The 27,081-nt window shown below is 49.2% G+C and overlaps 1 protein-coding gene and 1 long non-coding RNA gene across 7 annotated transcripts in view; one reads left to right on the forward strand and one right to left on the reverse strand.

The window, feature by feature from the left end:
• The window catches only part of TBC1D14 (TBC1 domain family member 14), a 99,007-nt gene that overhangs the window by 23,480 nt on the left and 48,446 nt on the right, over positions 1–27,081 (forward strand). For 5 of the 6 annotated variants that reach the window (XR_005833377.1, XM_040624849.1, XM_040624850.1 and 2 more), the window contains exon 3: positions 19,697–19,817. Coding sequence is in view for 4 of the 6 variants with exons in the window: in XM_040624849.1 (XP_040480783.1) it covers positions 19,697–19,817 (121 nt within the window). In the remaining 2 variants the exon portion in view is untranslated. Of the gene's footprint in view, positions 1–10,716; positions 10,853–19,696; positions 19,818–27,081 lie in introns of those variants that run through there. The other variant, XM_040624854.1, reaches the window with a different exon arrangement.
• Positions 8,596–10,630, reverse strand: LOC121101397. Its single transcript, XR_005833378.1, has 2 exons — positions 9,388–10,630; positions 8,596–9,215 (listed from the first exon to the last, which is right to left on the reverse strand). It is a non-coding gene; the product is annotated as an uncharacterized LOC121101397 (long non-coding RNA).

The raw sequence follows: 27,081 nt of genomic DNA on the forward strand, positions 1-27,081 counted from the left end.
GAAACCCACAGGCCTCCCCATTCCTACAAAGCAGGTCTCTCGCCACTGGCTGCTTCCTGCACGCGCGTTGACCTCCCTTTGCCCAGTGGGTGTGGAATCTGTTCTACTTAGAAAACGTTCACTGAGTAACAGAACAATTAAAGCTATCTTGTTCTGTTTTCTACCTATCAGCGCCTGTTCTAAAGTGTTTATGGATATATTTTATTTGTAGGACACTGAATATTTGGCAGTGGGAACATGAAATTCTCCTGTGCCTTCTGTATTTTTCGTGTGCACACACAGATTGCCACATCAAATCCGCTCGTTCCTGTTGATGTGAAGTGAGCTGCGTTTGTAACCGAGAGTTGTTGTGATTTCAGTTTTGCTGATTCTTTGTTGTGAGTAGTTGTGGTTTATCTCAGGATTCCTGTAAGGTTCTGTAAATGGAAGAGTGATGAGTCATCCAGATTTGCCTAATAGCCGTTTGGGGCCTGCAACGGTCCAGTTTTCCTGTTAAGTCCCCTTTGCTTCCAGCCAGAGGCTTTTCCAGTCCAGGCTCTGTGTATACGGTGTTACGGGAATAGCACATGTCTGCAGGACTTGGGAAACTAGGTTTGGATCTCAGTCCTCATTTCTTTTAGGTTTCAGATTTGGGTGTGAGACCTATTTCCCACCAGGAGGGGAGATACGGGGAAAGTGGTGCAGAGGTGGAGGGGGCCTGGCCTGGGGAGGGAGAAGCGGCCGAGAGGCCCAGTGTACAGGGACACTGGCTGCTGGGTCAGCCCTCGTCCTAGCACCTGAGGAGTCTTTACCCCAGAATAAGCAGGTTTTATTCGTTTTAGAAGTTCCTTTGAAAACAGGTATTTTTATTTTTAAAGCAGAAGAAATTGAGTGGTGGTCAGAGTCCGTGGGGACGACACGAACGTGTGTTTACTTGTGCCGGTGTTAGCTGCGGTAACACACTTGAAGTCTCCGCGGCGGCACAGGCGCGATGCAAGTGTGTGTGCAGCTCCCACTCTCCCAAAGTCTTGCTGTCTCGTGGCTCTGGCGATTGCGCCCTGAGTTCCGCGGCTCCTCTGTATCAAGACACAAAGGGGAGCGCTCCGGTAGGGGTTGGGGGGGCGGATTCGGGGCCCGGCTGGCAGTTGGAACTTGGTCCCATGGCCAAGTCCACCTGGAAGGGAGGTTGGGAAATGGGACCAGTGCCCAGCACAGTGAGGAAGTGGGTTTGGCAACAGCTGGGAGCCTGGGCCACTTTCAGGATCTTTTTTTTTTTTTACCCCCGTTTACCTCTCTCCTTTTTCATGAGGATTAAATGCCTGGACTTGATGAGTTGAATGCATTGTTATTCTCTTGCCTAAACGGTAGTTCCCACCACTTGTGGGAGAAATTCCAAAGTACTTGGTGTGGCATAAGGACCACTCTGGACCCACCCCTGCCCACCTCTCAGACCTCTAGCTCCCATTTTGTGCTGTAGCCATACCTAGAGTTCTCTGAACCAGCTGTGTCTTGTCTCTGCACCCTGGCCCATTCTGTTCCCTCTGCCTGGCAAACTCCTGTTTGTCCTTTAGGATTCCACTTAAGTGACACCTCCTCTAGGAGGCCTTCTCTGATCGCCGCAACCCCTGCCAGGGCCTTCATTAGGATCCCACAGCCTCCGGACTTCTGCGACAGCATTGACACCCTTCCTACCCCCTCAGCCGTGAGCTTCTTGGAGGCAAGGGCCATCTTATTCCTTGTTTTCCTAGCCAGTGCAGACAGTAGATGTTCAGTAAATAATCTGAAGTGAATGATAGGGAGACAATACATTTAAGAAGTAGTAAATCTGGTATACTTCTTAAACCGAAATATCTTCCTTTTTGGTTTTATTATTGTTCTAGATACAGGGAGAAGAATCTCCCCAGCCATTTGGTCTCCCATGTCAGGTCAACGGCTTGTGTAGGTTGGATTAGCTCGCAGCATCCATACCTGTGGCGTCTGCAAAGCTGGAAGGTTCTTCTGAGAGATTTTTGGTGTTTTGTTTTCTGGGTTTTTTTTTTTAAGGACTATAAACTTTTTTTTTTTTAGCATGTTTTCTTTTTCTTTTTCTTTTTTTTTTTTTTTTAAAGATTTTCTTTATTTATTTGACAGAGAGAGAGACAGCCAGCGAGAGAGGGAACACAGGCAGGGGGAGTGGGAGAGGAAAAAGCAGGCTCTCAGCGGAACAGGGAGCCCGATGAGGGGCTCGATCTCAGGACCTTGGGATCAGGCCTGGAGCCGAAGGCAGACGCTTAAGGACTGAGCCACCCAGGCGCCCCTTAAGATGTTTTCTTAAAGCTTCTCTTTGTTTAGAAATACACAATACACAGGAAAATTCTGGTTTATGTTCATCATTCTATTTTTGCCCTTTCTACTTTTATACCTATTACCAATTTTTCCCTCCTAATGTATTTTCTTCTTTTTTTTTTTTTTTTAAAGATTTTATTTATTTATTTGACAGATACAGAGACAGCCAGCGAGAGAGGGAACACAAGCAGGGGGAGTGGGAGAGGAAGAAACAGGCTCATAGTGGAGGAGCCTGATGTGGGGCTCGATCCCATAACGCCAGGATCACGCCCTGAGCCGAAGGCAGACGCTTTAACCGCTGTGCCACCCAGGCACCCCCCTAATGTATTTTCTTAAAGACTTTTTATGAATCTTGAACCTAAAAATGTGTGCTGTTCTACAGTTTGGTTTCCTCCTTTTTACTTCTAGAAGACATTTCCCCATGTAATTAGAAATTGTTCACACATTTATTAATGTTTTTGTGGTATTGTGTCCTGTGAATCATTTACTGGTCCAACAATAAGGAAATGGATTTTGTTCCTGCTTTTGGATGATAAAATTACCTGTGTGCATGTCAGCGTGTGTTATCTGCTATTTCCATGATTTCCTGGGACAGAATCCCAGAAGTGCTCCCTGTTTCCATGACCACCGTCCCGACCCCTGGTCTGCCCTCTCCTGTGGTCATGGATGGTGAACCCCCTGGAGCTCTCTGACCATGGTGCAATTTTACTGGCAATGAAAATCCAGCCTCTGTTTTATGAATGAGGATGGTCTCAAAGAGGGCTGAGGGATGGTTAGAATCTGTCATGGCTCTGGCTGCAGGTCAATGTGAATTGGTGTTGGGGAAGATTTGTCCTCCTGGGGACTCCGGTCTACAGAATAAAGAGATGCCTATGGTTTTCTCCTCTCCTCCTCCTGCACCCTTGCTTGGGCTCATGAGACTGACCCTGAGCCCAGCACTGCTGGCCCACACTTACCTGCCTTTGCCTGAGATGCCTCCCTCCCCTCTGCCTCATGTTGTCTTGGCCCATTTCTGCACATGTTAAACGTCCGGTCTCACTGACGTCTCTTCTCTGAAGCCTTCCTGGCATCTCCAGGACAGAGGGCACCTCCTTCAGGGGCACGCTCTCTGGGCCTACTCTCCTGTGGATCTGCTGTAGTCTAGTTTTGTATGTCTTGGGGTGACCGTGAGCCCCTCAAGGACAGAGTCTGAGTGTGAGTCATCCCTGATCCCCAGCTCATGCCCCGCTCGTGTTCCTGATCGGCACTGGAACATTAGCAGAACGTGGCATGGCTCTGTGCACTTGTGCGGTATGCACTCTTATTCTTGGACCCGCATGTAAGAGTCCACACGGGGAGGGCCTGCTTTGTGCCGTGCTCTGGGCTAGGCATTTTCCATATTTGAGGAGACAGGGATCTGCTGGCTTCTGGGAGCACGGCCTAGATTTGCTGCAGTGGAGGGAGAGGGCACACTCCTGGGTTAGGAATTTCCCCACTGCCTGGATCAGTGGAAAGAGGAGACTGGAAGATACTAGAAGAGCTCACACGGTGAGGCAGGTGCTCACAGTGTGGTTTTGCTTTAGTGAGTACGTACAATTGTTGGAGTAGTTTAAAGCAAAATCTAAAAGGTAGTAATTCACTGTTCACAGAAGCTGCCGGAAAGGAGTTAATCTCAAATTCGTACAGATTAAAGTAGCAACTAAAGAAACAAGGAAGGGAAACATTTATTAGTTAAAGAGCAAAGTTCTTGGCACTTTTTCTGCACAATATAATTGTCCTGAAAACTGAAAAAAGAAATTAGTGTCCAGGCCCCACCCTTGGAGATGAGTTTTAGTTTATTTGGGGGAAGACTTGGGCGTTAGGAATTTTTTAAAAGCTCCCCAGGTCGTTCTAGCGTGCAGCAGGGTTGAGAACCACCAGCGAAAGGTACAGATCTAAGGCCAAATCCGAGCCGTTTGATTTACCTTGTGACCTTAGGCAAGGGGATAGCTCTGAATTTCCCTGTCTTTAAGATAAGGAAAATCCTGTGTGAGCCCCTCGAGGACGAGGGCCTGTGTCTGGTCATCAGGGACAGCATTCCGTGTACTTGGTGCCCAGGACATAGTTGGTGCTCAATATGTATTTGTTGAATGAAAAAAATAGTGTGTATGAATGGGATTAGGATGAAATGAGGTGAGACACTTGGCTCTGTGCGGTGAATAAACTCCCCTTAGTGCATTAGTAAGTGCGCTGTCCGGTCCCAAACCCGGTAACCGAGGGGGGACCACTGAGCGGTGGTTCCTTTCTTACCCAAAGTCAGACAGCTTGCCATGGAGCTGCCCTTTGAGCCCTGGTCTGCCTGACACTAAATCCCACGAGTATCACCTGCACCTTAGGTCAGATCTTACTCCTTAAGGTTCCTAAAATGGAAAGGACGCAGCCGTTCATCCCATCTCTCAACCGTCTCGAGGTCCCAGGCGGCTCCTGTTTCGTGAGCTAACAGGCTGTCGTTAACTCGCAACTCTTTTTTCCTTCTTAAAACTAAATTTGTATTTTTCTCCCTATAGGCATTTTCACCCTGCCTTTTCTCTCCTAAGCTGATGTTAGAGAACACGTCCCTGTGTAACCGCGGCTTCTGTGTTTGACTGTCGGAGAGCCGTTGAAGGAGGTCTCAAGGAGGTCGCGGTGGCGCAGGAGAGCACCCGGTGTTGGTTTGGCCTCGGTGACTTAGCAGTGAGAGGCACACACTCGGGTGGCGGCCAGGATTAGTTAATGAGTTACCGGTGGGGCCTGCTATCCAGATTTTATGCCAGGCCCTGGGGATACAAAGGCCAAGGAGGCCGTGCCTTCCCCGCCACCCAGCCCAGTGGGAGGTGATGACTAAAATAGGGTTCCCCAGTCCTCTGGCCAAGATGAGTGTAAGGGTGCTCTGGGAGCACAGAGGAGGGCTGCGGTGGGGAGGGGTGCGTCAGCCCACGAGGCCGGGAGGAGTGGTTGAGCGGAGCTGGTGGTGACCAAAGTGTACAAAGGAAGCACACTCACGCGCTGGTCCCTAGAGGGTCAAGCCACACCCCAGAAGTCTCTGTCCGGGCCTTCCCTGTCAGGACCTCACTCCCCAAGAGCGACCACTGTTCAAACTTCTGTCACCGTAGGTCAGTGTTTGTGTGTTTTAACTTGAGGTAGCTGGAGTCATACAGCATGTACTTTTGTGTCTGGCTGGCTTTGCTCACCTTCCGGGGACATTCACCTGGCTGGTCCTCGATGGCAGTGCTCATTTACTTTCATTGTACGTGTTTCGGGGGTACACATGCACCAGTCTATGTTCTCCACTGGGACACGTGACTTGTCTTGGTTCTGATGGCTCGGGAGAGCGCTGATCACACTACTCTTGCACGCGCGTTGTGGTGCACAGACCCCAGAGGGGGAGCGTTGCTTAGCCGGCTCTAGTCGACACTGCCGGGTGGTTTCCGGGGCGCTCGGGCGACACAGGGGTTGTGCAGGGATTCTGCGTGCGGTTCGTCCTCTCCAAAATTCGTTAGCTTTTGTTTTTCTTTCTGCCATTCCGGTGATAGATAGGGTAAAGGGTATTTGGTTTTCGTTTGCATTTCCCTGATGACTAATGATTTGGTGCATTTTTAAAAAAATTTTTTGACCATTTGGAATCTGGTGGAGTATCCACGGTGGCCTCACTGACTCGTAGGCACACTTTGTTCAGGAGAAGAGACCTTTGTGAGGTGGACGTGTTGCAAATAGAGTCGCCACTGAGGCTTATCTTTTCATTGTCTTAATATTTTTGTTTCCTTACCGAACAGAAGTTCTTAATTGTAATGAATATTAGTTTTTTAGAATCTTTTCCTTTTTGTGGTTAGTGCCTTTTGTGTCCTGTTTAAGAAATTCTTCGTTCTCTTTTTCGGAACTTTGTTTTGCCAACTATATCCGTGATCCATCGGAATTAATTTTCTGTATAGTGTGAGGTAGTGGTTAATATTTATTTACTGTAAAGATCAGCCTGCTCACTGCATCTTTGAAATAAATCAGGTGACCATATATGTTCTATTTTTCACGAATCATAGTTTATATAATAGGTTTTGATATCTCATAGAGTAAGCCCTTCTACTTCTTTGTTCTTTAGGATTATTTTGACTATTCTAGGTACTTTTCATGTCCATATAAATTTTCAAATCAGCTTGGCAGTTACCACAAGAAAATCTGTGGTTTTTTGCAATTACATTGGCTCTGTTGATCATTTTTTATTATATGAAGACTTCTGATCTCTGAATATGGTATTTTCTTCCATTTATTTAGGTTTTCTTTAATTTCTCCCCAATACTTTATAGTTTCTTTATGTAAAGGTCTTCTGTGTTTTTCATTAAATTTATTCCAAGGTAATTGTTAATTTCTGATGGTTTTACAGATGCCATTCTATAAATGTTTGCTGGAAATGCAGTTAATTTTGTGTATAGAACTTGAATCCTGTGATCTTGCTAAATTCAGTTGTTCTAATTATCTGTGGATTCTTTTGGATTTTCTTTATAGAAGATATGTTGTCTGTGGATGAGCTTTACTTCTTCCAGTTCTTACACCTTTCATTTCGTTTTCTCGCCTTATTGCGTAGCCGGAAACTCCCAGACAATGCTGCACTGAAGTGGTGTTGGCAGAAATCCTTGTCTGGGTCCCAGTCTCTGGGAGAGCTTGTACCCTTTCCTCATTGAGTGTGGTGTTTGCTGTGGGATCCCTCTTATGAGACACCTTACTTTTTATTAGATATCTTTTATCAGATTAAGACATTTCCCTTTGATTCCTGGTTTTATGATTTAAAAATAATCATGACTGTGTTGCATTTTATCAAATGCTTTTTTTCCTGCATCTACTGATGATTATATGTGTTTTCTCTTTTATTTTGTGTAGTAAATAACACCGTATTTTTCTAATGTTAAGTAAGCAACTTTGTATTCTTGGAAAAACTCCCAACTCATTTGTGATATATCATCCTTTTAGACCTATTATTGGATTTGGTTTGCTAATATTTTACGAATTTTCTATCTGTATTCATAAGTGTGTGGCCTGTAATTTTCCTTCCTTTTAATGTCTTCGTCAGGTTTTGGTATCAGGATTATGCTGGCTTTCTAAAATGGGTTGAGTGTTCTGCTTTCTGTTTCTCAAAGTTTCTATAAGATTTTTCTCTGGTGGTTGAATGAACCTACCAATATGTTACAACTTATAGAACCGTACACCAAATAACTCAATTTTATTGTATATGAATTTTATTTATTTATGTTTGTATTTTAAAAATTTTTAAAATTTTAAATCCATGCTGGGCATGGAGCCTAATGTGGGGCTCGAAATCACAACCCTGAGATCAAGACCTGAGCTGAGATCAAGAGTCAGACGCTTAACTGACTGAGCCACTCAGACTCCCCTATTGTGCATGAACCTTAAAAAATTATAAAAAAGGCTTCACAGGGGAATTTTTAAAATACAGACACACACACGCACACAATGTCAAATGATCCTTGTAGGGGCATCAAAAAGTCCTCGTTGAATACATATTTTCTTGGTGAATAATGCCTGTAAATGTTTTTATCAAATGACCTAATACATTTCCTTGGTTTGTTCTCTGAAAGAGTTTGTCTATTTCTTCCTTAAAGATTTGGAAGAATTCACCAGTGAGGCCATTTGGACCTGAGTATTCTTTGTGGGTTTTTAAAATATATTTTTGGATTTTTTTTGCTGAGGTATAATGGATAAAACCTGAATACTGCAGGTTGAGGAAGAATTTGGAGGGACGCAGGCACGTGAAGCTGCAGGTGGCCAGCACAGCGTGTCTGAGAGGGTGATGGTGAGGGGGGCGAGGGGTGGGACGGCCTGCCTGCTGCATCCCTGCAGCCGCTGCCTGCTGCCTGCGTGCTCAGGAACTCCGAGCCCCACTCCCCCGCTCGGAGCGCTGCTGTGTCAGATCAGGACTCTTCGGGCAGGAGGAACCGACAAGAAGTTTTAAGCCGGATAGCAGGAATTTAGAGTGCATACATCGGGTCGGTACAGGCCTTCTCTAAGCCGAGTGAACATCAGAGCCACCTGGAGGGCTCATTCAGAGCCTGCTGGCCTTACCCCTAGTTTGATTCAGTTGGTCTGGCCAGGGCTCAAGAATTTGTGTTTCTTGCCCCTTCCCAGGTGATGCAGCCTCTAGTCCAGATACCCCACTTTGGGATCCGTGGTGCCAGAGGACATTCATTAGTCAGCACCTGTCCGCCAGCAGCTGCGCTGGGGCCGGCCTGCTGTTCACCAGTCCCAGAGCCCGTTCCTGTGCTGTCTCTCATGTTTGTCTTTTTTTTCTTTTGGATTGCAGAAGTAATACATGCTCATTTGCTTTATTTTGTTTTGTTTTTTAGCAGTATGGAAATTTGTAAAGTAAAAGTAGAATTTCTCTCTTCGGCCCTCACCATCTCCTCCTGCCAGAGATGGCCACCTACTGACTTTCCGCACTCGGACGTTTCCTGTGCCGTTGTGAACACACAAACACACAGAGCACCCTGGCTTGGGCGTGTGGAGGATTGTTTTACCACAGGCTGATTGTTGACATGACTGAATGGTGCCCTAGTGACGCCCTAGGGAGAGCCGACCTAGAGGAATTTCTTGTGGGTTTACGTTAGGTCATTTTTGTTGAACTTGAAGTTGTTAGTTAGATCTTGTCCTTTTTTAATACTTAACGGTACTTGAAGTCATAAAGGTGGGAGAATCCTCGAGTGATGGTTCTAATGCAAGTTTTTGCCAGGGATTTATGTGACAGTGTTTGGGACTCACCTACATACCCGATTGCTTCTTCACACAGTGCGATGTCTGGCACACAGGAGGCGTGTGCCAGCTGGGATTTTCATTTATTCCTCAGTCAGGAGTGCCTGTAGGTTTCGTGGCTAGGTAGCCCACCCTGGCTGCCAAGGCATGGCTCAGGGTCCCTGCAGAGATGTGAGGGAAGAGCTGTGCTGGGAACCCGGGAACCCGGTCACACAGGTTTTGCCTCCCAGACTGCCCGCCCTCCTCCCTGCCTGTGACTAGTTAGGAGTCGGAACCCTGCCCGCCCCACCCCCTGCCTTTCCAGCTGGTCCGCCCTGTCCCGTGTGCCTTCACCTTCCAGACTGTGGAGCAGGGCCCCGAAGGGTGCCCATGGTGCCTCCCCGGGACTGTGGTCCCGGCTCCAGGAATGTGGCCCAGGGAGGGTCCGTGCTTCTGCGGCTGGCCTTTCAGAGCTGCGTGGCTGTGGTAGACACCATGGCGGTCTCCCCGGCGCTCCTGTTCATGGACAGGTTGGTGGTTGCAGTCTTGCCTTTGTTGCTTTAGTAATTGGAGGCCTACCTGGAGCTTGGTTTTTGCCGTGTGTGTAGGTTTTCGTATGATGTAGCCATCCCCCGTCCCCCTGGGGCAGAGTTGTTTCTTTGGGTACTGCTCAGTTTAAACGGGGTGTGGTCCCTTGTCTCCAGCGCGGGTCCTTGTGTGCCAGAGCATTCGGGGCCTGCGTGCGGTTACAGGTGGTGTCTGACGCTCACTGCACTCCCTTGTGCTGACTGTTACCTCTATTTTTAGGGATCGGGTTTTAAGCATCAGCTACTACTTGGGTAACATTTTCTGAAGGAAGAGAGACGCCAAGTGTTTCTAGCTCTTGGGTACTTTTAATTGTGTGTGGAGCTAGGAATTTTGAGCCCACTGTTTGTTCACAGCAGTAACACCTCAGTGTGTCTTACCTCCTGTTTCCTGCAGGGGAGGGGGTTTTGTCGCGCAGGAGGCTGGCTTTGTAGAATGCGGTTTTGTGTTTTGTGTTTCTGTGCCAGTTGAGTGGGCTGGCCTCTTCCCCTGGGGTTTTCAGAGCAGAGTCAGAGGCCCCGTGTATCGTATGTGGCAGTGGAGTGTGCCAGTTTTTGAGGGGTGGAGATCTGGAAGAAATACCTAAGAAATAGACCTTAGAGGAATCATTCAAGATTTTTGCCTTCTCTCCTCCCCAGAGGAGGGCCAGGATTTATATGTCCCTTCAGAGCAAATTCCTGGACCTTACCGAGACTCCGTTTCCCATCTCTGCCTTGTCGACTCTAATACCTCTCTGGCAGGGCTCACCCCTGGGTGTGCTTCCCTGTGACATGCCAGCAAGGGCTTCAGTGCTAAGTTCCACCTCTCACGTGGAGTACATGTGACGTGCCTGGTGTAGTACGAGGCCCCTGACAGTTGCTCTGTGAAAGGTCAGTGTGGCTCAGAAAATGGTGGAGAAGATGCCCATCTGTTCTCCTGGGAACTGAATGCTACATGTGTTAGAGTATTTCTGATGACTTTGAAATGGGTTTAGGAATGTCTCATTCGTCAGTGAGACAAAGGAGGGAAAGAACCAGAAGCCCCAGGGATTATTACTGAATTATAAGCAAGAGTTCAAATGTACAGTCTTGAAGGAGGAGGACGTTGGAGGTTTATTTTCCAAGATTCTGAGAGGAGTTTTGAGAAATCCGACGAGTGTCTGTGGCTTGTGGAACCTGCTCTGCTGGGTCAGGGAGGGCGGCGTCCTTCCACCCCAGCTCCCTCTGCCTTCTCGGCCGGTGCCGCCAGCTGCCAGGTAGCCTCGCATCCTCGGGTCCACATCTTGGTTCTGCGTTGCTTAGCTGTGTGTCTCTGGGCGGGACTCCCCAACCTCTCTGAATCCTGGCTTCCTCTATTTTAAATGGACAGGAATAATTCTTATGTGATAGTTCTGGAAATTCCTCCAAAAAACATGCATTCAATACATGTGTTTTCCTATATGCCAGGAACTGTTCTAGACCCTCGAGGTACTACAGTAAATAGAAGAGACAGAATTCACACGTCATGGGCTTTACATTCTGGTGATGAAGGCACAGAAAGTAACAAGTTGGTCATTTTCAACTTGAGTGCACTGGAGCGCGTGTGCTCTGTAGGGCGCTTGCTCTAAGTGCTTACCCTTGACATACACTGGTGCAGGGACCCAGACCCAGCACCTGATCATTTGTTGTCAGCGAGCATTTTAGATTGCGCCTGGAATCACCCTATTTTGACTTCAGTCATGTCTGGAAGTGAAGTTAGTGGGAGCGGGGCTGAAAGTAACAACCTCAACCCCACAGTGTCTAAGAAGAAAGGGGGCCCATCCTTGGACTCTACTGTCTCTTGTCGAAAGACGGAGAGATAGAACTTTGGGTGGAAGTCCTTGCTGGAGTGTCCTCACATGGAAGCACGTGGTTTGGTTTCAAAAGTCAAAACACGACTGTGTTGGAATTGTGATGTTAGTGATGCTTAGCCTTCAGGACTCCTTACTTGTGCTTAATTTTGTGTTCATAATTAAACGTTATTTTCTACTTTAAGAGGATTCCCCGGGGCGCCTGGAGGCTCAGTTGGTGAAGCGGCTGCCTTCGGCTCAGGTCATGATTTCGGGATCCTGGGATGGAGCCCCTCATCTGGCTCCCTGTTCAGCAGGAGCCTGCTTCTCCCTCTCCCTCTGCCTGCTGCTCACCCAGCTTGTGCTCTCTCGCTTGTGCTCTCAGTTGCAAATAAATAAATAAAGTCTTAAAAAAAAAAAAAAGAGGATTCCCCAAAGTGAATAAGCTTCAAGGCCCCCTAAAACTCGGATCTGGCCGTGCAGCCAGCTGGGGGGCACGCTGCAGTGGCAGCTACACTGAAGCGGGGGCAGCGGAGGGACCAGGTGGAGCGTGGCCCACCCGGGAGCTGCGGCTTAGCTCCAGCTCGTGGTCGTGCAGGAGCACATGCCCATGGGGCCAGGTCTTGCCGCCCTTCAGGAGAAGCCAGAGAGCCAGGTTTCTCTGTGATTTCTGGATCAACACAAAATGTTGACAAATATTTCAAACTGGAAAACACTGTGTAGGCAGAAAACACAGGCTACCGGCGTGTCCTCTCTCCTGGTGGTTTTTGTGCCCTTTCGCGTCAGCCTCGCAGTAGCCCCAGGAAGATTGTCCTCTCCGTTGACAGATGAAGAACAGGAGGCCCAGGGCCGCGGCTGCTTCCGTGGGGGTGGGGGTGGGATGGGAAGCCCTGATCGGAACGCTGCAGGTTCAGATCGAGGGGCCGCTCACTAGGAAGACCGCCCTTCTGTCCTGCGTGAAGCTGCATGTGGCTATGGCACTGTGAGGGGACTGCAAGGAGCCTGGGGCCACTTGGTCATCGTTGCCTTTTTACCATTCTTTCATGCCCCCCCCCCCCCGGTCCTTGCAGCCCTGCTCATAGGTGGTTTGGGAGGGGGCGGGAACATGTGTGCGCTGCCCGGTCAACCACAGTGCTGGCTCTTCTGGAGGCTGGCGGCCCACCGATCTCATCTGTCCAGGAGGAGGGGGCACTGCTGGGGAGGCCTGCAGGGGCCTGGGGTTGAGCCCCTGGTGGGCGATCTTGGGAACTTGCATAGCTTGTAGGCAATTTTCCTTGGCGCGCTGTCCCGGGTCTCACGCTCCTGCTGCCAGTTCAGTGGCCTGAAGCACCCTGTGGGTGGCCCTCTCCGCAGCAGAGCTGTTGTGGAAGCCACAGGGGGCTGAGCACCCGGATGCCTTCACAGGTGCGGCTTTCCATAGCTTTTCACTTCCTCTCTCCCAAGAGGTTTTATTTTTTTATACCAGTAGAGCTGAACATTTTCATTTTCTCTTCAGCTTTTTGCTTGTATAAGGCACTTTCCACCTGACACAGCAGAGATTCCTGGAGCTCGCCACCTAGCGTTGTTAGGGGCATCTAGAAAAGTCGGGCATTGTTTTGGGGTTTGATGAAGTCTTACACTGATTTGAAAGATGAGGGTGGGAGTGGTGCAGAAGCACTTTATTTATTTATTTGTAATTTATTTGAGAGAGCGGGAGCAGGGAAGGGACAGACAGGGAGAGAGACTCTGAAGCAGACTCTGCACTGAGCACGGACCCTGACGCAGGGCTCAGTCTCTCGATCCCGAGCTCATGACCTGAGCCAAAACCAAGAGTCAGATGCTCAACTGACTGTACCTCCCAGGCGTCCCAATTTATTTATTTTTTTAAGTAATCTCTACACCCAGAGTGGGACTCACACTCACAACCCTGAGATCAAAAGTCACACGCTCCACTGACTGAGCCTTCCGGGCACCCCTCACTTCATTTCTTATTGGCAGAAATTCCTAATTTAGCAATGGCTTTTTTGTTTATTAACTTTTTTCAATAGGTGATACAGTTGCATGGTACAAAATCCATAAAGTCCGATAGAGCATGTGGTGAGAAATTTCCTGTGCCCTGTGTCCCCTGGTAGCCTGTTGCGGAAGCAGTGCACACCGTTTCTGCCTTCTCCCAGGGGTAGTCTGTGCTTTATACTCTACGCGCCTCGCTTTTCTCCTTTAACAACATGTAGCTCATAGTCTTTTGAGAAAGTGCCCGACCCGTCTTAATGCTACATATGGAGGTGTCATGAACCCTTGCATTGTTTTCAGTCTTTTTGTGACATTTTTTTAATTTTAATTTATATATTTCTTTTTTAAAGATGTATTTATTTATTTGAGAGAGAGTGAGAAAGAGAATACGAGTAGGGTGAGGGACAGAGGGAAAAGACTCCTACTGAGCAGGGAGCCTGACATGGGGCTTGATCCCAGGACCCTGAGTTCATGACCTGAGCCGAAGGCAGATGGCTAACCGACTGAGCCACCCAGGCGCCCCCTTTTGTGACATTTTGTTCCGGCTGGCATATTTGGGCAGGATGACGTGCACGTGTTTCGTGCGTTCAGCAGCACATGTGGCTGGTGGCCCCGTCCTGGGTGGCGCAGGCCTGACCCTTTTGTCCGAGGTGAGGGGTGTTGAGGTCTCCGGGTTGTATGTTTCCTCACTCCCTCAGCCCCACTTGGCCCCTTGTCAGCCTTCTCTGTATTTCCTGCCTATGGGGGTGCACTGGACAAGCCTGTGGCTTACAGTGTGGAGGAGGTGGGGGAAAGGGAGCTGTGGTCAGGGTCGCAAACCCGTGCTCGACTGTTCTTGGTGAGGACTGGGTCCTGAGGGCCATTTAGTCCGGTTAAATGTGTCCGTGCCTGATCTTGCTGCTGATTGTGATGAGGCACTTTACTTGTGGCCTGGCGCCCCACAGCTCGCGGGAGAGCTGGTGGGCAGAAATGAACATGCCATTATTTTTAGCATTACTTTATCACTGGTGTCCCATATCTCTTCCTCTAAGTTGTTACCTATTGAAATGAGAATTATTTTGCAAGCCAGGGGTAAGGGCCCCAGTGAAACCCTGACTCCCTTTTCCTGCCCGAGGGTCTTTGGCCCCCACAGGATGTGAGGATTATTCTTTATCCTTGTAGTTGGGTGTGGCTTAGTTCTCAGCCACCCCAAAGTGTATTTCCGGGGGCCTCTTCAGCATTGTTGTAAAATTCACCCAGATAGGCCTTATCAACAGATCCCTGATGGGGGCCAGCGCCTGCTGGGTCACCTTCCTTCAGCCCACCATTCCGATAAGCCTGACCTCTGCCCCCTAGGTCCCTCTGATGCCTTCAGGGTGCAGAGCGCCGGCTCAGCTGAAGGGGATTGAGTGGAGGACAGGGCTGTCAGTCCCCTAGTGGAGAAGCCCTCACATGGTGATGGGGACAACAGCGACTGTTCCGTGAACAGAGTGCGCACGTGAGGCAGCAGGGCAGGCCTGCAAGGTCCATCGCCTCCTTTGCTCCTCGAAACGTGCCTGTGATCAGGAGCACATTGTGGGTGGGGGACGGCACGTGTGGTGGTACCACAAACGGGGAAGCCATTGAAGGGATTTGGGGGACAGGGCTGGTGGGCTCCATCTGTGCTTTCAGAAGACGGTCCTGCCCGCTGTGTGGAGGAGATTTCTGGGGTGTCGTGGCAGATGCAGGGGAGTTCTGCAGGGGTCCAGGGCTTGATGGGTCATGGTCCTGTGCCTGAGGGACTCCTGAAGAAAGGTGGGGTAGGCACATGTGGGGTGGGACAAGCTGTCTGCAGGCCCGATGTGCGTAGGTCCCAAAAAGACACAAGGAAGAGGGCTGGGGAGTGGGGCCAGACCCTTGCCAAATCAGGTGAGAGCTTTGGAGCCAACCTGAGGAGAGATGGAAGGTTTCTGAGCAAATAAGACAGCCTCTTTTGTTGTTCCATATAGTCAAGGCCCTCAGAACAATTCCCTGGATGAATGTGACCTGGTGGGTTGTTGAGAGAGCCTCCTGCCTGCGGGGTGCTCCTGGGGGAAGGCTCATGAAGGATTGTAACGCCATCGTCCGCCTCTTAGGGGACGTCTTTGGAAGAGTCCTTAGGTGCTTCCCTTCATTACTAGCCCTGCCAGCTGCGGGAGGGTGGATCTGAGCGGGCATCACAGAAGGAGGGGGATAGGCAGGAGGAAAGCCATGCCCACTCCCAGGTGAGGTGCGTGTAGATCAGAGGTGCCAGGTGGGTTTGCTTGCTGGTGTGGCTGGGTGGGGCTGAAGTCCCGTACCGCCGCCTCATAGCTCTGCACCTGCGTCCCCTGCGAACACATGTGGTGGCTACTCCATTTGCTAGCAAACAGGTATGGAGCACCTGCTGCATGCTGGGTAGGATTCTGGGGATGCAGAGGGGACTCTGCTCTGCCCTCCTGGCAACCCCACCCCAAGGGAGAGGTGTACGGAGAGGAGAGGGGACAGTGTCCCTCCAACAAGCACAAACTAACACGGTGGGTGTTGTGGAAATAGCTGCTGTGGGAGCTGAGGCCCAGGGGTCGGATGATGGCAGCCCGTCAGGGAAGGCTTTGCAGAACCAGGGCAGATGTGAGGACTTCCCGAAGCTGGTGGTGGGACAGGTGGATTTGAAATAGTTGATGAAGGGGCGCCTGGGTGGCTCAGTCGTTAAGCATCTGTCTTCGGCTCAGGGCGTGATCCCAGCGTTCTGGGATCGAGCCCCACATCGGGCTCCCTGCTCCGCTAGGAGTCTGCTTCTTCCTCTCCCACTCCCCCTGCTTGTGTTCCCTCTCTAGCGGGCTGTGGCTGTCTCTCTCTGTCAAATAAATAAATGAAATCTTAAAAAAAAAAAAAAAAAGAAATAGTTGATGAAACAGGAAGCTTGAATCAAGCAATCCCCCTCTTCTGCCCCCTGGTGAAGTGTCACAGATGGTGGCGATGGCGGGGGTGTGCTAACTCTCTGGGGCCCAGGGCTCGTGAAGGGACAGCCCGAGGGATCCATGGCTGTGTCTTCCCTCTGGGCTCTCCCGGACTGGGGAGAGCAGAACCACTGTGTGACTCTCATCCAGGATGACCCCAAGGGTGCCTCCTGGTCGGGAAGACAGCACAGGGGTTAAAGGGAGCAGTCAGGGCTCCTGGGCTCTCCCTGCCCCATCTATGCGCCTGGCCCGGGAATGGGGTTTGGGCACGTGACGGGCGGAGGCAGGTGCTTGGCTCCACCTGGCCTCCTGGGCTCAGCGGCCAGCTCCATGCCAAGCTTCCAATGACCCACCGACCTGAAAGGGAAGCCAGAGGCTGGAACCTTCTTCTGGCCGTCTCCATGTTCCCTGTGCTGATGACACAAAGAACTGAAGCTCAGGAGGGATTTCCTGCCCATTCAGAGCTCCTCGGCCTCTCATTCACAAGAAATAATACAACCAAGGAGACCTTTCATGAACCTTTCAGAAGTTGTGGCCTATCCGCCTGGGTGGCTCAGTGGTTAAGCGTCTGCCTGCGGCTTAGGGCGTGATCCCAGAGTTCTGGGATGGAGCCCCACATCAGGCTCCTCCGCTGGGAGCCTGCTTCTTCCTCTCCCATTGTCCCTGCCTGTGTTCCCTCTCTTGCTGACTGTTTCTCTCTCTGTCAAATAAATAAATAAAATCCTTAAAAAAAAAAAAAGTTGTGGCCTATCATGTATCATGATTTTTGATAAGTTCTCTCTGTACTACATTTGTACAGACTTACAGAGCCTTAGCAGGGGATGGAGAAAGCAAAGTTTCTGTTCCTCCTGCTGCTTCTCCTGCTGACCGTCTCTGCGACTAGCACCACAGTTCCAGTCCGTCTCCTGGATCACCCATCACCCAGTCGCTTCTGTGCAGTTCTCTACCCTGGTCCTTACTCCTCTAGACCCTCAGCGGCCCACCAGCATCTCTCCAGAATAGGGTCGGGGTGGATGCCTCACTCCTGACCCCTCCCCTTCCAGGTGCATTTGGGTTCCTCACCTTTTGTCCCTTGTGCCTCGGTCTCTTCTCCAGAGGCAATGCCTCTTTAGCGAAATGCAGACCGTTAGTGAACCAAGTTCTGGCTGCTCAAGCTCTTAGTGCCCTTCTGGGCGCCTGGGGTTTTAGTTCGGTTTGAATTGCATGTCTTCCACCAATGGCTAAGCGTTAGATGTTAAACAGGTTGGGCCTGGGGACAACTCGGAGTTTATTTCTTACAAAGGTTAGTATAGAATTGCCTTGGCCTGTGAAGTGCTTTCTGAAATAGGTTCTATCATAACCACAACAGAAAAGCAAGAAAGAGTACGTGAAACCGTTTGTTTCCTTTTTGGGAAGTTTTTATAACTTTATTTTGATATGATTTCAAATTTATTGAAAAGTTGCAAGAAAAACACAAGGAACTTCCATGTATCCTTTACCAAGATTCACTGTTCCTGTCTTACTTCATGTGTTGTTGTTGTTTTTCCTCAAGATTTTATTTATTTATTTGAGGGAGAGAGAGCATAAGCAGGGGGAGAGGGAGAAGCAGACTCCCCGCTGAGTAGGGAGCCCGACCCAGGGCTTGATCCCAGGACCCAGAGATCATAACCTGAGCCAAAGGCAGTTGCTTAACCAACCGAGCCACCCAGGTGTCGCTCATTTCCGGTGTTTTATCTGTTCTGTGACTGTGGTATATACGCCATATAAGCAGGTAAGTATTTTTTGGAAGCATTAGCAGAACCAGTTGGAGGTTCTAGTACATTCCTTAAGAACAAGGACATTGTCTTATATAACCACTCTGCAGTTACCAAGATGAGGAAATTGAACATTAATCTTGGGCTGTTTCCTAGTCCATGGTCTGTATTCACATTTTGTCAGTTGTTTCAGGAATCTTCTCTGATTGTCCGTCCGTCGCCAACACTGGCAAGGTGGGCCGTTGTCAGCGCCCCAGGGCAGGAGGCACGTGCCGGCTTCTCTGTGCTGGGAACGTGGGCTCTGAGCACCTGCCCAAGGAGTTGCCTTTGTATGAACAAGGGATTTGCGGGAGATGCTTTCAAACTGGGTGGAAGCCCTCTTGCTCGTGCTGCTTTCGGCTGCCAGGCTGAGCGCCCACGGGTCCTTTCCCATCAGCGTGAGTCTCCCCATGTTTGTTAGGCTGCATTCTGAAGCTTTCCCTCCTCCTCCGCTTCTTGCTGTTTGCTCGAATCTATATGGGCTCCTGGATTTTTGTTTTATTCAGTGGATTATAATCCCTTGCCCTCATTTTTTATTTCAATGGTGAGATTGTTCCAGATTCAGCCAGTGGGAGTCCTTGTTTCAAGCTGGCTGCTGTTGGCTTTAGACGTGTCCCCGTATTTCTTGAGCACTTTCTTACTTTCTAGCACAGGAGGTGCTGCAAGCTCATGTTACACTTTCCCGTGAGCCCTGGAAACCACTGGTTTTTAGTGAAAGCACCAGCACGTGCATTCCAAAATGGAGTCTGTCGTGTATTACCGTCCGGAATTTGTGTTCTTTGGGACTTTTGTTCACATGTTGTTGGGAGGGAAGACCTCATGACTATGGCCTGAGTGGCTTTCTTTTCATGATACCTGGAGACTCTTTATAAACAGGTAATGCAGATTTACCTTAGAGATAACTGAGCTAGAGGTTGATTATTAAAGCAACTCTTATTTTTTTTTAAAAAAATTTATGTATTTATGTATTTATTTAAAGAGCACATGAGAGTGGGGAGAGGGGGAAAGGGAGAGAATCTCGAGCAGGCTCTACACTGTGCGCAAAGCCTGACGCGGGACTCGATCTCCCGACCCTGAGATCATGACCAGAGCCAGAACCAAGAGTCGGACGCTCAGCCAACAGAGGCCCTGGCGCCCAGCAGCTGTTATTTTTTAAGCACTGACTGTACCTGTCATTTTAATTCCTGCAAAGATCCTTGTTAAACACAAGGAAATGGAGGCTCAGAGAGGTGAATATACTGGTCAGAGTCACACAGCTAGTGAGTAGTTGGGTCAAGGTTTCAATTCAGTTCGGTCTGACTTTAAAGCTCACTTTTTCTGAAATATTTTGTTGTGATATAAGGTATTTCCTTACTCTGAATTGTAGAATTTATATATGTCACAGTTGAACAACAAAAAGCTTATTAGTGGTTTTAGGGGCTTTTTCCCTGCTGCATAATTCTGTGGCTGTGATGACAAGTCTGCAGAACTCAGCTTGTGGCTCGTCACGCTGTTCTCTCAGAGGAGCGTCGGCGTGCTTTCGTTAGACTGACTCGGCAGTCCTGGTGTTTCTGAATACCCAGAAGTTCCCTAACCCTCTTATTTTCTTCCTATAGGAATTTGCTTGCTAGAAAACAGAATGCAAGACTTGACAAACAAAATGACTTGGGATGGAAGTTATTTGGAAAAGTACCACTTCGAGAGAATGCTCAGAAAGATTCAAAGAAAATACAAAAGGTATACGAGATACAAAAACCCACACATATGCTGTGCAGCACATATCCATGAACCTTGCAGAAATGACCTTTCTGGAGGCTTTGAAACTGGAAAACTTTGTGTCGATCTGCGTTCCTCAAATTTAAGTCTGTCTTCAGAAAGGTGATGCCTCGAACCTTTTCCATTCCTTGTAGCTTACCGCATGCGTGCAGGAGAGAGCTGGCTTTCGCTCTTCATAACGTCACTTAATCGGTTTGGCCGGTAATAGTTGCAAATGTGTTTATTGTCAGATTTTATTAATTGTGTTCCTTATTAAAGCACTCGCCCTCTCCGGTCCCATGGGTTTCTTGGAGCTTAATCCTTCCAGTGCTGATTTGGCCAGGAATGCAGGGCCATTGTTCACCCCAACTATAGTCTGACCCCCTTCCCCTTGCTGGCTCGGGAGCTGCCCCCCTTGTCCGAGCAGGGGGGGAGGGCGTGGGGTTCCGGGGTCTGGCCAGGCCCGTGGTATCTCATCACCGGAATGCCAGCAGCCGGAGGCATGTGCTCATCTTTTCAAAGACGGCTCACGCACAGACTCCGTGAAGCCAGGGGTATCTGTGGCCGTGGAAGCCCTGCCTGTTGCCGTCTGCATCCTCCCCTGGGCTCTGAGTCCCAGCCATCCCCACAGACTACTGTTTGCCCAGTGCCGTGACACTGCCCCCCAGCAGGCTGACTCTTCCAACCTTAGTTTTGTATTCATTGACAATTGCTCAGTGAATACTTTTGAGGACCTGCTAAGCGCCAGGCCTCGTGTGTGGCGCTGGGCTTAGAGAACTGACCACAGCACCTTGCTCCAGAGTGCCCCTCTGGTAAGGAGAGGACTGCAGGGCAGGTGGGGAAAGGAGCACTACAGGTGTGTGTGTGGGCGGGGCATGGCCTGCTGGGCCAGGCTGCACACAGGGTTGTGTTCAAAGGTGTGGCAGGGTTAATAACATGGGGGATCCTGAAGCGAGTGATTACTCTGCGCTGGTTTCAGATGAGTCAGCACTTGGGTTTCTAGTTCATTTAAAGCTTGTACCAGCCTTCTGAAGAAGGTACTATTATTGTCCTTATTTATGAAAGAAGTACTTAAGACACAGGCTGAGGGACTTGTGCAGAGCTGGACCCTACCCCAAGGCCCTCACTGCCGGTCTGCAAGGAGAGGGCGGGAGAAAGTGGGGGCAGCCTGTACTGAGGGGCTTTGTGCGGCATGAGCCCAGGGAGCAGTGAGCGGGGCTGTCCCTGCGGCCTGTGCGATGTGCTGGGCCTGGAACCTGTCTCTGACCCGAAGGCTCGGGGGAGCCCCTGGAGGGTTTTACTTACCTAAGGAGTGATAGGTCCCCCTGGCAGGAATGTGGCTCTTGGACTAGTCCAGAGGAGTAAAGTGGGGTCTGGCCCGGTGCTGTGGGTGTTGCGGGTTGCAGGGGTGGCCCCTCTGAGTACCAAACATGTTGGGTAGAGGGGCGCAGCATGTGCGGGGAGGCGGTGAGCACATGCTGGGGCTCTGGCTTGAGCAGCATGGGGGATCTCCACGCATTTCCTGTGTTTCTGCCTCTGCAAACTGAAGGCATTCCGAACGTTGTCTGATACTCCCTGTAGCAGTTGTCTGGGGCCAGGACACTCACAAAGTGTGTTGGTGTTGGGATTCATTTTTATAGATTGTTATATTTTGAATTGGAATCGCTTATTGTGTGGGCTTAGTACGATAGCATACAATTAAAAGGTGATGCGTTTGTATGCAAAGCTCAGCTATAAATTTCTTAGAAACTAAATAGCCAAGCTGAATTTTTAAAGAAATCCACACTTTGAAAAAAGTAACCATTATACTTAAACAGATTTTCCCATGACTCTTAATAGCACTTGCATCGTGCTTGACTTTCTTTGTTATCTTTGTTGTACGTTTTTTTTTTTAAGGTGAATATGGATTATGTTCTTGAACCTGAAGGATTTTTGTGAACTGAGACGACTAGGTCCACTAATTATGTGGTAGCACAATACTGCAGAGAAGAGGACCATCTGGCTTCAACCATTAATAATAAAGCATGTAATTGTACCTGCCTGAGTCATACGATCCTGCCCACGTCCTGTTCGCTCATGCTTTGTGTCTCTGGCCCTCCATCCCATGCCTCCCTCCCTGGGCTGGCAAGGCCTCTGAGGGATCCAGGGCCAGGGACCTGACACTGTGAGGAAGCTCCTGGGCATCAGGCCGGAGCTGGCTGCGGCCACAGATCTCAGCTCACCCCCTTTAGAGAGCCCAGAGCCAGGGCTGACTGTCGGGGCCCGTGATCCAAATGGTGCCAACCACTCCAGCTACAGCTGAAGCATAAGGAAGGGTTTAGGAAACTAGTTCCTTTTCCCGTTCTCTTCGGAATTTTTTTTTTTTTATCACATAGTGATGTAAAAGCGTGGACTTTGGAGTCAGACTGCCAGAGTTTGTATCCCAGCTCTTCTGTAGCTCGGCTGTGTGGGCAAGTCACATGACCTTCCTGAGCTTCGTTTCCCTCCTCTCTAGAATTTTGAGAATCGAAGTACCAGCCTTGGAAGAGTGGGGATTAAATGTGCGAATGTACGTCATGTGCTCGGAACAGTGCTGAATGCCATAAGTGCCGGAAAGTGCTGTTATTATTGTCCCTTTCTTGTGACACAGAAGAAACAGAACGCAGTATGAGAGAATGAGCCTGAGGCCTCCACAAATCCCTTCCCTTGCATGTTCAACACACACCGCACCATGCTGAGGCCAGGCCTTGTGGTTGGGTCGGTACGCCTCAAGGAGCCCGTGGCGGAGCCCAGGGGACAGGTGCGCACCCCAGCCAAGGTCTTTGGACTTGCAGACTTGTATTTGATTTCCAGCTTCACCTTTCCTTATCTGTATAACCTTGGGCCAGTTACTCCTTGGCAAAAAGGGCATTATGAGTCCGACTTACTGGATTGTTATACATTAAGAGATCACTTATGTGAAATTTTTTTTTTTTAAGATTTTATTTATTTATTCGACAGAGAGAGAGACAGCCAGTGAGAGAGGGAACACAAGCAGGGGGAGTGGGAGAGGAAGAAGCAAGCTCATAGCGGAGGAGCCTGATGTGGGGCTCGATCCCAGAACGCCGGGATCACGCCCTAAGCCGAAGGCAGACGCTTAACCGCTGTGCCACCCAGGCGCCCCTATGTGAAATATTTTTGTCCTGAGTTTAGCACAGCCTGTGGCCCAGAGTTAGTATTCAAGAAGGGGCAGTCATGACTTTTAATTAAGAAATAGCTTCAGCACGTGGCAGGTGCTACCTCTGGTTTGCCCAGGGCACCTTGGGCCCCATATGACATCCTTATAACTGGGCAGATTTTCTTCATTTGAGCCTTACGTGTACGTGGCCACCATTTTTAGGAAATGTTGCAATGTTACTTTCAGTTATCTTTTCAAATTTCATAAAAGCTTTGAAAAGTAATTTTCTCTTAGCTTACATTATTTCAGAGATTTTCTAAAGAGGGGAAACAGAAATGACTGAGGAGAGCTATGAGAATGACACTAAAGCAGTGGTTCTCAAAGTAGGGTCCCTGGACTAATCCTGTCGCCATCTGGGTGTTTGTTAGAAACACAGGTTCTCAGGCCTCACCTCAGGCCCACTGAAGAAGCTGTGGGGCTGGGGGCACCACAAGTTGTGTCCTAGCAAATGCTCCCGGTACCGGTCATGTGCGTTCACATTGCAGAAACACTGCTGTTGGAGAAGGGGGTGCTGGATATCGGGAGGCAAATAGCTGACTTTGCCCACAGCAGATTAAATAAGTGGTCCCAAGTACACCAGATACACGTTGTGGCAGTTGCTGGTGAACTGGAGAGGCCCCTGAGAATAAAGATGGAGAGAGCGTATGGGAAGACCTCTGTCTTCGGGGCTCTGTCATTGAGTTTGTACGGGGCGGGGCTCTGGCCGGATTGGGGGGTCAAGGCCGTGCCCCCTTTGCCTTGTGAAGAAAGAGGAACCTTCCTTCTTGGATTCCACTGTCCTTTGTTCCCACATTTGAGCCACTGTGGGGGTCCGTCCTGGTATTACAGTGAAGGACAAGACGTACATGGCCCCTGCCTTCGTTGGACCTTACCGTAGATCGGAGACAGACAGATTTAAGCACAGTAACTCTACCGGTAATCGCAGCTGTGATAAGCCTGGTGAAGGGAAGTGGCGTGCGGCCATCGTAGAGTCTCTGCACCACTGGTTTTTCAAGTGACCTCCGGTCCCAGGTCCAAGGGTCATTCCTCGGCCGTGTCTTATCAACCTCTCCTCTGCTCCTTGCGAGCCTTTCTGACCTTGACTTCCAGGTCACCACACTCTCCTCTGTGGGGTGCCCTCTAGATTTTAGAGTGCCCCTCAGGTGCTTCTCTGTTTGAGGTCACCCCCTAGGAGAACCTCAGCTGGACTTGAGGCTCCACTGGCCGCCCCCACATTGGTTCCTAGCCAGGACCTCATCCCTGAACCGTAGACTTCGGCTGGGGGCTCCCCTGGGTGTCCGCCAGCCACTTCCTGTCTGACTCTTACTTTCTTTTTTTCCGTACATTGGGCCTGTTCCCTTTGCCTCTTTCCCCATTTTGGAAAGCGCTAGACTTAGCCTTCTTTTTCAGGTCTGAAACTTGAAAGTTGTTCTTGACTTCTCACATCCGCCTTGCAGGCCGGCTGGCGTCTTGTTTATGTTTGCGGCTGTCCCTGACTTTGATATGCAGCCAGGTTTGAGAAGCAGTGACTCGCTGGGGAATTTCGATGCTCTGGTGGAGCTGTGTGGACGAAATCTTAGGAAAAGATCTCACTGCCGTCGCCTGGCGTGAGGCAGTTGTGGTTTACTGTCCCTCAGGTGCTCGGACTATTGGAAGCGGGGAGTGGATTTGTAAAGATAAATTAGCAGTGCTTACTATCCCGGTTATATTAATTGGTAGGAGACGTACAAGACGTTAGCAAATTAAGAAAAAGAAAATGCCTGGTGTCTTACTGCCCCCAGATAACCGCTGTTTGCATTTTGGTATTGTTCCTTTCAATAATTTTCTCTTGCAGTGTCTTTTTATTTTTATTTTTTGAAGAAAAGACCACTTAAAAAGTAAGAGTTGATCTTTGTAATTTGAGGAGATGTCGGAGGAGCTCAGGGCTGCAGACATTCGGGGATGCTTCAGAGCAGTTTGTGACTCTTTTAGACGTAACTCTGGGTGCATAGACTTGAGGGATTCAGGCAGCATCCTGTTTGAGCTCCAGGGCAGCTACTGATGAGCAGGGACCACCATAGGGAGTACGGGCTTGCGGGCTTCCGTGTCCAGGATAAAGCATGCCACGTGGGCAAAGAAGCTTTTGGGTTTGTATAACCTGGAACGTCTTGGACGGCCTTCTGGAATTTCCAGTCAGCTCTTAGATGTGAAAGAGAGAATCCCCGAAGAAGGCAAATCCAGAACAGCTTACAGTGGTATTTATCCTCCTCACCTCTGGGTTCTGTGAAGTCTGGGTAGTCCGAACAGCATAAATCATCGCAAACTGCAGAAAAGACAAGCCTGGATGGTCAGTGCACATGACTGGTGACGGGCCTGCAGGTAATTCTAAAACAACAATGAGAAAGTCTCCTTCATCTTCATCCCTTATGCCTTTGGAAAATAGGTGTGATCCAGTTTACAGAACAGAGCAGGTCCCCGTTCTGGGTAGGGGATAAGCATACCTGTCTCTCCTGATGAATACAGCTATAAAACGGAAACAGAATACATAGAGTAGCTTTTTGAGCGTTCTGAAAAGGATACAATAGCAGGTGCACTGGGGGAAAAGATCACAATTCAAAATACCACTGAGTTGATGGACTTTACCATTTTTCCCCTCTGATATTCCCCAGGCCAAACTCAAGGTATCCTAAACCCCAGAGATGGGTGTTAGAGAGCACTAGGAAAGCCTTTCTAGTTCTGGATGAGGAGTGGTACTCATATTCAGAGAGAATGCAGAAACTCTCCTTTTCATTTTTTCTTGCCTCTGTTTTCTCACACCCCAGCCCCCATGCAGTCTCCCGGCAGTAGAAACAGGCTGGCAGGAGCCTGAAACTCTCAGGAAGGGGAACTGCTTGGGGAGGGGGGGTTGTTCCCAAGAAAGTGGGGCAGACCCCTGATGCCCTATTCTCTCTCCTCCTACCACTTGGCCCAAGGTTGTGGGAGGTGTGTGTCTGGCTAGAGAACCAGAAAAGGGATAACCCAGGGAATCTACAAGTTCTGGAGACATTGTGGAGGGGAGGAGCTCAGGAAAGTGACCTTTAAGGTTATTATGAACTCCTGGGCTACCTCTCAAGTTGTGGATACATGGATCTGACCTTAACTAGCAATGGTAGACTTGAGAACTGGACTCCGGACATAGCCCAGCACCCAGATCCTATGCTGGCCTCTGGGCGGCGCACATGGGGGTATAGTCAACAGGTGCTGGGAAGGCTTTGAAAAGTCAACTGACTTTGGAGCCATAACCCTCAGAAGGCTAGTTGGAATATGGGGCTGGAATCCAACCAAGTCAATTGCCTATTAAAATGAAAATACCAACATTCTCCAAAGGGTTTGGACAAGACCCTGAGTCTTGTAACACAACAGTCAAGATGTCTAGGATGCCATTCAGACATACTAGGAAAATCTCAACTCCCATGGGAAAAGGCAGTTAACAGACACCAATACCAAGATAACACAGGTGTTAGAATTATCCAGCAAAGACTCTAAAGCAGCCATCATAAAAATGCTCCAATAACTAAGGGAAACGTTCTTGAAATAGGAAGGTAGAAAGTATCAGTAAAGAATTAGAAAATATAAAGAGGAACTACATGACTACATGGAACTTTCTTTTTTCTTTTTTTTCTTTTTTTTTTTTTTGAGAGGGAGAGAGAGAATCTTAAGCAGGCTCCACGCCCAGCCCAGAGCCCGATGCAGGACTTGATCTCACAACCCGGAGATCATGACCTGAGTTGAAATCAGGAGTCAGACACTTAACCAACTGAGCCACCCAGGTGCCCCTACACAGAACTTTTTAATGAAAAAAAGCAGTAACAATAAAAAGCTAACTGGATAGGCTCAGTAGCAAAATGAAGATGATAGCAGGAAAAGTATGTAAACTTTGACATAGGTCCGTAGAAACCATTCCATCTGAACAGTGCAGAGAAAAAAGATTGGAGAAAAAAATGAACAGAGCCTTAGGGACATGTGGGGCAGTACTAACAGGTTGAATATTTGTACTCTTGGGTTTTCAGAAGGAGAGGAGAAAGATGGGGTGCAGAAGAAAATACTGGACTA

Source organism: Ursus maritimus, unplaced genomic scaffold, assembly GCF_017311325.1.
Source record: "Ursus maritimus isolate PB19 unplaced genomic scaffold, ASM1731132v1 scaffold_8, whole genome shotgun sequence".
In the NCBI taxonomy this organism is placed as follows: domain Eukaryota; kingdom Metazoa; phylum Chordata; class Mammalia; order Carnivora; family Ursidae; genus Ursus; species Ursus maritimus.